Genomic DNA, 10,486 nt, shown 5'->3' with positions numbered 1-10,486 from the left:
TAGTTGATACCTTTTCAACGATCACAATAAAATTTTCAAGGTCAAATAATTGAACTGGTCAGTTTTTTTGCTTTTTTAAATGCTGAAACTTAGCAGTCCAATTATTTGACCTTGAAATCATTCAGTAGCCTTAGTTTTACCTCTAATATCGTTATGAGCAATTTTTGACAAATGAACTTAAATGAGCTTGACCTTGAAATATAGCAAATAAGTATCGCCGAAATTCGCTTATTAAAAATCTGAGGCCTCAAGGTCATTCAGGGCTGCACAATAGGCGTTCAACATCGGTAGAGATAGCTGAATAGCCCGCTAGTTTTGATTACAATTCATCAGACAACAAATCAAAGGAAATTAAAGCGATGTATTCTTTCGAACTTGACAAAGATGGTGATTGTATATTATTTATATCCAATCGATACAATGCATATACAATATATATTCAATCTGGTGCACAAGTGTTTCACTTACTTTTTCACTAATAGATCGAAAAAGATTGCAGACACAAATATTCATTGATTTACAACAGCTGAATAGTTTATTATACTTATAGTAAACGATAACGATGACAATAACAATAATATTAATAACAAGAAAATTTAAAAAGTTGAAAAAATTAGATATTATTCAAAGAAGAGGTCAAAGAAAAAGAACAGAATTAGAATTGGAATTTAAAGATTAGTATTTTGCCAAACTGTCTAGATGAGACTTGGCTACTTCTAATACTGATCAGTGTTAATTTTATTGGCCAAATGGCCTGTTATATGGCCTGATCAATCACTATTGACATGTTTCACTGCGAATTCGTTTGGTTCAAGCGCTCTAAATAATTTGAATACTGCACGTTATGGGACATGGTCTGAACGATCATCTTTATGCGGCGGGATTGCGATTTCAATTTCATAACAATAATCAAAATTTGTACTTGTACAAAGGTAATCGATTTCAAATCCCTTACACCCCTATCTTTCCATTCACAGGTCCGCAAACCAGACTATAGTAACAAATAACATAATTGCTTTGGTTTTTCTGCTTCAAATTTTCTAGAGGGATCGATACCGCTAACATAATAAAATCAATTCAAATTCAAATTAAGATCACCAGCCAAAACCAAACCATCAACTGCTGGCATGATTCTGTTTCGGCTGTCATATCCTCCTAACTGGAGCCTAAAACAGCAGCAAATAAATTGACCATATATTGTTGAACACCAGATAGACCTGAGCAGATCTGGTGTCAATTAATTATTACAAGTCGTTTACTATCGTGTTCGACAACAGCAGCTATAAAATCAGATCTTTCTATGGCAAAAGTTTGAATAAATCCAGTAAAATCTTTACTGCTGAAGCAGGTAACATTGTTATAAACTTGTGAATACTTCCAGGCAGCTCTTTTTTTGGCGACGTTTCAGCTTTCTTGCCCATTGTCATCGCATACCCTTGATTAAATTCATTCATAACACTGACTGGGGCTCCTGAAAACACAAAACACAACGAATATCAGAATACGTGCCATGTGAATTGCAGAGATAATTACGCTGGTGAAGTTGTTCAACCTACTTGCAGCAAGCGTCGCGAAAGAAAACCACTTGAAAACAATATATGGCAAAAGGCGAAGCTAGAATCCTTGGAAGTTACTTTGTAACAATCTTTTATCCAATTACGATCTTTTATCCAATTACAGTCTTTTACCCAATTATAAATTGAAACTAAATTTCAAAATACGAATTACAATGCTCAAACTGTTTATCTAAATGCTCAAAATCAATAAACCGATTCTTCATTGTATAATCTTGTTTCCTTTATTCAATTGAATTCACTTACAGTGCGTCCTCGCTTAAGTTATAATTTTTGTGGGTGAAGCTTAGGGCAGAAAGTCAAAAGATGGCTCTGTTCTACTAATTTTCTAGTAGCAACTTACAATGGTCCCAACAATTTATAATTGCTTGAGAAGTTAAATCAAATCAACTTTCAGAAATAATCTTAATCACTTCAACTAAATCAATACATTTTGCTATATCGTTTCCATTGCTAACCCACTTAGCCAGTAAGTTAACCAGTTTACCCATTGAGCTAAAACGCTTACCAAAAAATATAACTTAACCGAGGATATAACTTAAGCGAGGACGCACTGTAGTTGTGTTGCATTGGCCTTCTCATTGACTCTCGGCAACAGTCTTTGTTGTCCGTATCTTTGCAGTATCATATACAGTCAGGATACTGACAAGCGCGTGTTAGATACTGGCAAGATATGGACAACCAAGACTGTTGCCGAAATGAAACCTGAAAGGAAAGTGAAAGACTCATTCGATAAATTGACAATTAAAGTGCATTTAAAAAATAGTTGCAATGTTTTAATTATTTTGACAAATTTATTGAATTAAGTTCCAAAGAATTAATAATGAAAATCGAAATCAAATATAGTAGAAGATCGAAGAAATAGCAATTAATTTTTATCAATATTGTACTCGTTTTTTTTAACGAATTCATTGCGTTCGATCCAGCAATCAGGGTTTATGTGTTTTTCAAATTCATCCCAAGACCATTAGCCGATGTTGCAGGCACTGCAAACAATCAGCACATTGTTCCACAGTACATAGCCGCCAAGTACATCATCGTGAGTGGATTCAAATTCTCTGTCGCACACACAATTTTCATAATGACATTTGTGGTCATTTTTTTCAAGGGAGTCACTCACGATTGATTCGAGTCTGTGGAGACTTATGATTTTTCTCGGGGTGATCTCGAGAAGTTGAAACATGATTGATTTTTTGTCAGAATTTTGGAGATGAGGTGAGTAATAACTGTTGCTGGTATTACGCAGTCAGCTTTAATCTGCCTAAGCCACTAAGTGACGTTCAGAAACAGAAAAATTTGTAATGCAATTGGCTAGATCAAAATTGGCAATCAATTTATTTGCCAGTTCTCACGGCCTTACAACTCAGTATGTTCTGTGTCCTGAGATTATCCTGAGGTAGCGAGTCAACTCGAGGTTGTACCAAGTCCCAACCAGATAGGGTATACATGGGAATGTGATAAGATTAGCGTTACTGTTGCTGAGATTAGTCAGTCAGCATTAATTTGCCTAGCCACTGAGCCAATAAGAAAATTGAATCAAACGTACTCAATCAGTATTTGTATTATCTGCGTTTAGGCAAACACTTTTCCTCAGGATGGTCTTGCACACGAGATCAAGTTACAAGTTACAAATGTTTTAATTGAAAAAAATCAAATCCACATGAACATCACTGTATATGTAGCATCTGTCCCACAGTTCAACAAGAAACCGAAAAGGCTATGGCTAATACAGACAACAATTACGATGATCTTTATTTAAATGAAAATCATTGAAATTAATACATAAAAAATGTTTCAGCAATGTTTAAAATGCAAAATGTCAAAGTTTTATGTAGCGCCTACTTTGAAAATTTTTTGATTGCAGGGCGTTTTTTGGTAAATCGTCAAGCTCGAAAAAGTATTATATTCTGATCTTTTTATTATTTAATCAGAAAAAATTAAAATTCCAAAAATCTTCTTAATGCTTGATGGTTGCTGAGGCCTCGAGCTCATCTTCCAGTTGTGGCTCTCATTTTCTTTGTTTCCTATGTAATAATTCCTGTGTAACTTTAACAAAGTTAGTTAAGAAATTTGTTAATAACGGTTTTATTAGGATGGCAGTGAATTATTGTCAACAGATATTGAAAATTTTTTATTAATTCAGCTGAGGTAGAAACTGGAAATTATTGTAACTGCTCGGAAAAAGATCTGACGAGGACTAAAAACAAAATTAGCAAATTAAAAGTAAATCGCTCGCTCAGACTACCCCGACTTCCGGCTGATCCTTTAAGGCTGTAAAATAATGAACTGTATCACATTACCAAAGCTTTACACAAGTTATTAATAAAAAAATTGAGAATAGATAATATTCTGAGAGCAATGTATTTCATGATGATAGTTTATAAGCAAAAAACTTTTTTATCATGAAGGTAGCAACAAAAAAGATGAAATTTTCATTGAAAAAAGGAGTGAATGCATGATAAAAATGTATATAAAATCTCATAGGAACAAGACTCTAAATTGGATTGAAGGTTAAGTGTAGTAAACAGATTATTATTATTCTTGTTTGCTTGGTTGACTTTAACTAATACTTTCAGACAAAATCAATCCTTTTTTATCCTTTTTTATAAATCAAGTCACAGTCAAACATTTGAGTGTGTAATTTGGAGGAACCATTGTAATCTAATTGTTGTGAGGTTTACTTCTTGGGTAATATTTTGAATAACCATTTGAGTCTTGTTCATGCTTATACATTAAATCAGTCATTCTCGATTGTGAGCAGCTTTAATCAACAGTTTTAGGCAATTTCCGATCTCGAAGTCAGGTAACCAGTTTTGTTGGAATGAAAATTGAGTGCTTTGGTCGATTGAAAATAATTTACAATTTAATTATTCAATTTAGGTTAAATGTACATCGAGCTGTGAAACAAGTCCGCTAGATGGCAATATATTGGTTGTAATATACATTCATTTATTGGTTGCATAGTCGATTGTTACAATCATTTTGTCATTTGGTTAATTTGGGTTATGATTGGTTTAGATTTTCAGTGCATACTATAACTTTGGGATTGAACTTCGAATAGAAGATTGTTTAGGAAAAACGGCACGCCATTAAAAACTAGCGTTTTGTGAGGTACAGCGTTGAAAATATGTCATTCTGTGTTTGGTCCCCTCAATGAGTGTGATACATGTTATATTGTTGAATGTTGAATAATTGACTGATGTAATTAAGTTGTTGGTAAAGATCACAATTATAAATATCAAGAATTGTACAAAAAAAATCAAAAATTCTGAGAATGAATGTGAAGAATGAATGTGGATGGGTGTATAAACTAATGCAGCAGGAAAACAGTTTTATGAATCATTCAGAGTAACATCACCGGCTCTATGGTCAATTAAAACTAATTATGCTTATCAAATTGTTAATGTGATTTGCTGTTTGATCAAGCCTTTTTTATCCAATCCATCAGGTAGGTTACTCCAGTTGTTTGTGATTAGATTTATGGAACTTGGCACAAAATTTTAAACATTTGTTCAAAGGGTAGTGTGTTACCAGGCACTCCGTTGTTATCAACCGAAACTTGAATTGGTAATAATTAAGGTAGATAATTAAGGTAGATAATTGATCTTGCCCCATTAATATTCATTGTAGAGATTTGTAGATGAACATCAAATTTCATACAGCAGCAATTCTGTTCTCTTTTCTTTTTGAAACCTCGGTAACTGTAACCTTTTTACTTGTGGTTTTGGTAATTGTTGATCTGTTGTTGCCTTCAATTGTTGTGGATGAACTTGTAAACGATTCGTCTAAAACTGGAATCACTTTACTAACCATTTCAATTTCATCTTTGGCTGAACTTCGGTAACCATTATGATGACCATTAGTCAGAGGAATACCATTGATTTCGGGAGTGACCAAGATTACTCCAGGATGACCTTTTTTGATAGTCTTTACTTCAGTTTCATTATCTATACTTTTATTAACATCTTTATTCCTTTGATCAACCTTTGGCAGATTAGCGGATAAATTTTCAACTGCAGCAGCACTTATGTGACTATTGATATTATTTTTGACTACATTTTGGTTTTGATCGACATGACCTTTGATTACCCAAGATTCAATGTCTTCAAGAACAGATAATCGGCGGTCCCTATAAAAATCTGAATTAGTTGTTGCCGTTTCATCGCTCATAAATGAAGAAATGGATGGATAACGATTGATGTTAGCATCAATATAAGAGATTTGCCCATCAACGGCATCAATTCGTGGATCAGCTTTTGTTTTATTGTGTTTTTTTGAAGTAATTGCAGCTTCTTTAACAGGCATGAGACTTCTAATTGGTCCAAATAATCTGCCTACTTTGACTTTGGGTTTAGATTTAGCTTTAGCTTTAGCTTTAGAAAGATTTTCTGAAAAAAGAAGAAAAAATAAGATTAGTTGAATTATGACTGAAAATTCTGATCAATAGATATTATAAGCATTAACAGTTTTAAAATAGACGAGTTTTGAAGCATAAAATAGCAGCAAAAATTCAACAAGATTTGATTAAAGTGATGTAATTATCAAAAATTTCAAAGTGAATCACACCAACAAGATATTACAACTCATATCTAAATTGTTACAAATTGTAAAGTTCACTTGGCTTGTATTCAGCTAGTCTGGTTTGTCATACTTTTTAATCATTGTACTTCTCACAGTCATCATCATCTGCTTCATAATCATTATCATCTGTGATTTTTTCCCTGATTTTTCATCTTCAATTCTTTTTTCTCTCAAATTCTATCGTATTTTAGCGTGACCCTGAAGATGATGGTTATGAAGAGGAATTTGATTTCCATTCAAATAAAAAGTAGGGCTTCGTGGGTTGTCGCCTTGTCACTTCACCAGCAATAAGATGAATACAATACAATCTGCAAGGTTAATCAACAACAACAGTTTACTTTAGCCTTGCTCATCTTTCAAAGATTCATTATCCTTTCTTTTGAGAATAACATTTTCTATGAGAAAACATTATCATCCGTCATAAAATTTGATAATTTCATGCATCTGAATGAATTGAATGAGGAGAAAAAGAATGAATAAAACTTGAGCTAACAAACGGTAAAACAAGATACAATTTTGTTCATGGCTTATTGACATTATGAGGAAATAAAGTTGATCGGCAAGCTTAAGCTTTACTGTGAAAGAATATGAGAAAAAGAAGAAAAAAAAATGATGAAAGCGTTCATCAAATGCAATTGAGTATTAAAACAATAAATCAATCTCAATTAGTTGTAACAACAATTCAATGCATTGATGAAATTGAAGGACGTCTACATGTGAAAAGTTGATTGTACAATTGATTTAAACACCGTCAACATTGGTAACAGAAATAAACATTGATTGCATTACGAACTCATTAAGGCAGAACAAACAAATGCACACATTCAAGTGAAATAATAAACAAACTGACGAGAAAAATTGAAGCTTAACACATCATACAGCACACAAGTAAAATATTGTTACATCGTGTTACATTATCGTCTATTGTGAGGGTGATTCTGATTGCAATCAAAATGTTGTCGTCTGTTTGTTTCGACCAAAGATTGTGAAGATTGATGATTTAACACCCAACTTACTCTCCATTTCCCATGGTTTGTAGGAGACTTTTTTTGATTCTCTTATATCAGCAATTATAGTTATTAACCGACGAGTGTAGTAGATGATGAATCCTAACAATAGGAGAGCGAAAAATGAGAATAACCACGTTTCTAAAGCGTAATAGGAAAACATGGCTACACCAGGAAGAATAACAAAAAGAAAAAAAGGAAAAATAAATTCAGTCAAAAGCTGAGATGCATAGAAGTACGTTGGTCGCGTAAATTTTAAATTCAATGATGAACATGAAAGTTGATTGTATACAAATTTGCTCTCCTTTTGTTCAGTCGATCATTATTTTAGGTGAAAAACAACACTGAATATTCTGTTAACACTGGAAACATACATAAGTGTTGAAAACAAACTTGTTCAGATGTTGATCACATTTTAATTTTCTATGTTAGTGAAGCTCTTGATAATATCGTTGGTAGTGCTGGATGATGTTGGTGGTAATATTGAGATGGCAATGGCACAGTAGTAAACAAAAAAGAGCTTTTCCTTGTTTTTGTTTCAAATCAGTCACAAATGATGATTAAATGATTCAAATTAAGTTAGAATGTCATTTGGTATAACGTAAAAATAAGATGAAACGAGCTGTTGCAACGATCCAATTCTCATGAAGAGGAAAGAAAGTGAGAAGATGATAATGATCGTGAGGCTGGATGCTACTGGTGATTGATGAAAAAAACGCAAAGTTGATTCAATTACAATGGAAATAAGTATAACTCCGTTGTGTTTAACCTCGATCTCTATTGGATTAATTAATAAACCGTCACGTGATTATTGTTCACGTCTTGTTTCTCCTTTTCTTTGCATAAGCAACATCAAACCATTAAGTAACCATTTTATCCATATTAAATAAACTTCTGGAGCATATTTTGAATCACTCTTGATCAATGTTTAATAAACATTACATCAGCTTGACACATTAAATTGTGGTTTAGGCAGAATCCAGGAACAGAAAAAATCTCAAAAATAGTAACTGGCACTGGTTCCTAGATTAACAGTAACCTGAGGCAAAGAGAAATCAAGAGTTAAATATATAAATCTTAGCACATGAAGTTAGTTTAGATTTTTAATGAATTAAAAGAGGTAAAAAATATCATCTTACCTTGTTTACTCCCTTTAATAGCGGATTGTTGTGTGAATGTGTAACCTTCATCAGAAAAAAAAGAAGGGAAAATGATGAAAAAAAAATAGAGAGTGAAGAGTTTCGCGGTAGCGTTGATACACTCACACACAAAGGAGGAGCAAACTCATCAAAAACATGAAAATCAACTAACCAATCAGGTTTATCATTCTGTTTAGCAAACCATGAATCCTTAAATCACTTCATGTTGATTATTTGATGATAAATAAGTATTCAGTAGAAGAACGGCAAAAAAAGAAAGTGTTGGTCGATTGATAGACATTTTAACTTGAAGAGAGAGAGACAGCAAACCAGAAAAGAAGATACAAGAATAAATCCGTTAGATAAAAGGTTGACCGATTGACTAACATTTTCCCTCTTTTTCTTTTGTTAAAGATAACACTCTTTGAACTCTTAGTGTTCAAAGGTTTACACTTACTTTTTTCTGGTAACAGCAAAAAAAATGTAAAAGCTGATAACAAAATCAAAATAGATCATCAAAATGGCACTTGGCTATAAGTGGTTATGAAAGAGAGAAATGGCGACTGAAACAATGGCAATTGAAAGTTACATTTTGATTCTTTTGCGACAGAAGTGATATTTTCATGTTCCAAACTTACCTTTGTGTTTAGTGTTTTTTTTCTGTTGATATAGTTGCCTTGGATAATCAAAGATGGTGATTATTTTTAACTAGATTTAATCATTATTCCGTAAATTGGTTATACAGTTGATTTATTTTTCCTTAAAAGCTGTAACAAGGTAAGATGGCGATGAAAAAACAAACAACACACAGAAGAGGCTAGTCTGTACCTTAAGTCCTTTACGATCCAAATGGTCTCATGATTTGAGAGCCTTGATGCTCATGATGATGAAGGTGATGTAATTAATTAATTTAACAAGAAAATTGATTGTGAAACATTAAGATCAGGTAAAATTGAAAAGTATGATTAACTCCTTGCAAGTTAAACTGTTTACTCTTCTTTTTCTGGTTCAATCCTACACAGTACCTAAGTTAACCAGAAAGGTAACACTCCCTCAGATTAACAATTCACAGCCTCTCAAGGGTACCAGAAAAAATTCAATTAACAAATTGTTAGCTAATTAATTAGCAGGCATAACAATGATATGAAAAGCTATACAAAAATTAATTATAATGGTAATTACTTAATCAAAATCAATCCATAAACTACACAAACTGTTTACATACACGGTGATCGGAAAGTTTCTGGTGTGTGGGGTGGAGCCTTTTCTGCGTAGAAGAGTATCGGTGAATAAAACAGCAAACCAATAAGTGTCTTTGCGCGTAGAAGGGGAAAAAGCCCCTCACACCAGAAACTTTCCGATCACCCTGTAAGCGTTCACAGTTACACACCAAATAAAAATGCTCATTAATTCAGCTTGCTATTAGCAATCAGCTTTCAACAATTAAACAATTTCCTTTGAGACTCAGTTGATTAACCTTATTTTTTGAATAATTTACTGATAATTTGTTTAACAATTGCAAGACAATTTCAAACTCAATCAAAGATACAACCATAAAACCGTATTGAATTACATAAAACTGGATACATTTGTTATATTGACTGCAAATGGTTCAAGCTTAACCCAAAAACAGGATCGTTTCTCATCAGTTTATTAACTCTATCTTGAATGACAATTGACTGAATAACCAAAGATAAGTTCATGTTTAACCCAGTAATGAATGAATTTCGTGAATGAAATTCGATCACTCAAAAAGAGGTCAAGATCGAAATTTGATTTCCAACAAACTAACCATTTCGACCATTAAAGTCTCTATTTTTGACCATTTGCCAAAGAGCAGTTTTTAGCTTCTCTCATGAATAGCTTTAAATTGTAATCTTGTTTTACTCATCATTGTTGGTCAGCAAAGTTGAGCTCTTTACAGCCATTTCACTCCTTAACATCTAAATTAAGACTTGATTTCCATCATCTTTACACTAATTATGATAACAAACCAGCATGACTAAATATGGAAGCATAAAGCTGAGATTGTTAACAATTAACTTGAAAGTTGTAATGAAAGCAAGTTTATTGATGAGAAAAGTGAAAGAGTTGAAATGTTATTTATATTCATAAATCGTCATAGACTGATCATGTGAAACTGAATTACTCAATGATAACATATTTCCTCGATAACAGAGAAGTT

The 10,486-nt window shown here is 32.8% G+C and overlaps 1 protein-coding gene across 7 annotated transcripts; it reads right to left on the bottom strand.

Moving 5' to 3' along the window:
- Positions 1 to 4,419: 4,419 nt before the first annotated feature.
- Positions 4,420 to 9,306, bottom strand: LOC107367934 (uncharacterized). Of its 7 annotated transcripts, none has more exons than XM_089268454.1 (7): positions 9,130 to 9,306; positions 8,940 to 9,068; positions 8,759 to 8,832; positions 8,474 to 8,607; positions 8,302 to 8,346; positions 7,172 to 8,201; positions 4,420 to 5,962 (listed from the first exon to the last, which is right to left on the bottom strand). In XM_089268454.1, the coding sequence occupies exons 6-7, from the start codon at positions 7,323 to 7,325 to the stop codon at positions 5,229 to 5,231; spliced, it is 888 nt and encodes a 295-aa protein (XP_089124580.1). In that variant the 5' UTR covers positions 7,326 to 8,201; positions 8,302 to 8,346; positions 8,474 to 8,607; positions 8,759 to 8,832; positions 8,940 to 9,068; positions 9,130 to 9,306; the 3' UTR covers positions 4,420 to 5,228. The 7 variants fall into 7 exon arrangements, with proteins under 7 accessions (XP_089124580.1, XP_089124579.1, XP_089124578.1 ...); XM_089268453.1 differs by having other exon boundaries at positions 8,759 to 8,864; positions 9,130 to 9,254; XM_089268452.1 differs by having other exon boundaries at positions 8,940 to 9,295.
- Between the last annotated feature and the right edge of the window lie 1,180 nt (positions 9,307 to 10,486).

This window comes from Tetranychus urticae, chromosome 2, assembly GCF_039701765.1.
Source record: "Tetranychus urticae isolate SD_2017Ah chromosome 2, NJAU_TeUrti_SD_1.0, whole genome shotgun sequence".
Lineage (NCBI taxonomy): Eukaryota > Metazoa > Arthropoda > Arachnida > Trombidiformes > Tetranychidae > Tetranychus > Tetranychus urticae.
Note: the sequence above shows the minus strand (reverse complement) of the source record. Positions and strands in the feature narration are given on the sequence as shown.

Coding starts and splice junctions, on each gene's coding strand:
- LOC107367934 (XM_089268454.1), bottom strand. CDS start 7,325: ATGTTTTCCTATTACGCTTTAGAAACGTGGTTATTCTCATTTTTCGCT. Junction 5,963..7,171: donor CAAACCATGGGAAATGGAGA/GTAAGTTGGGTG, acceptor TTCTTTTTTCAG/AAAATCTTTCTAAAGCTAAA.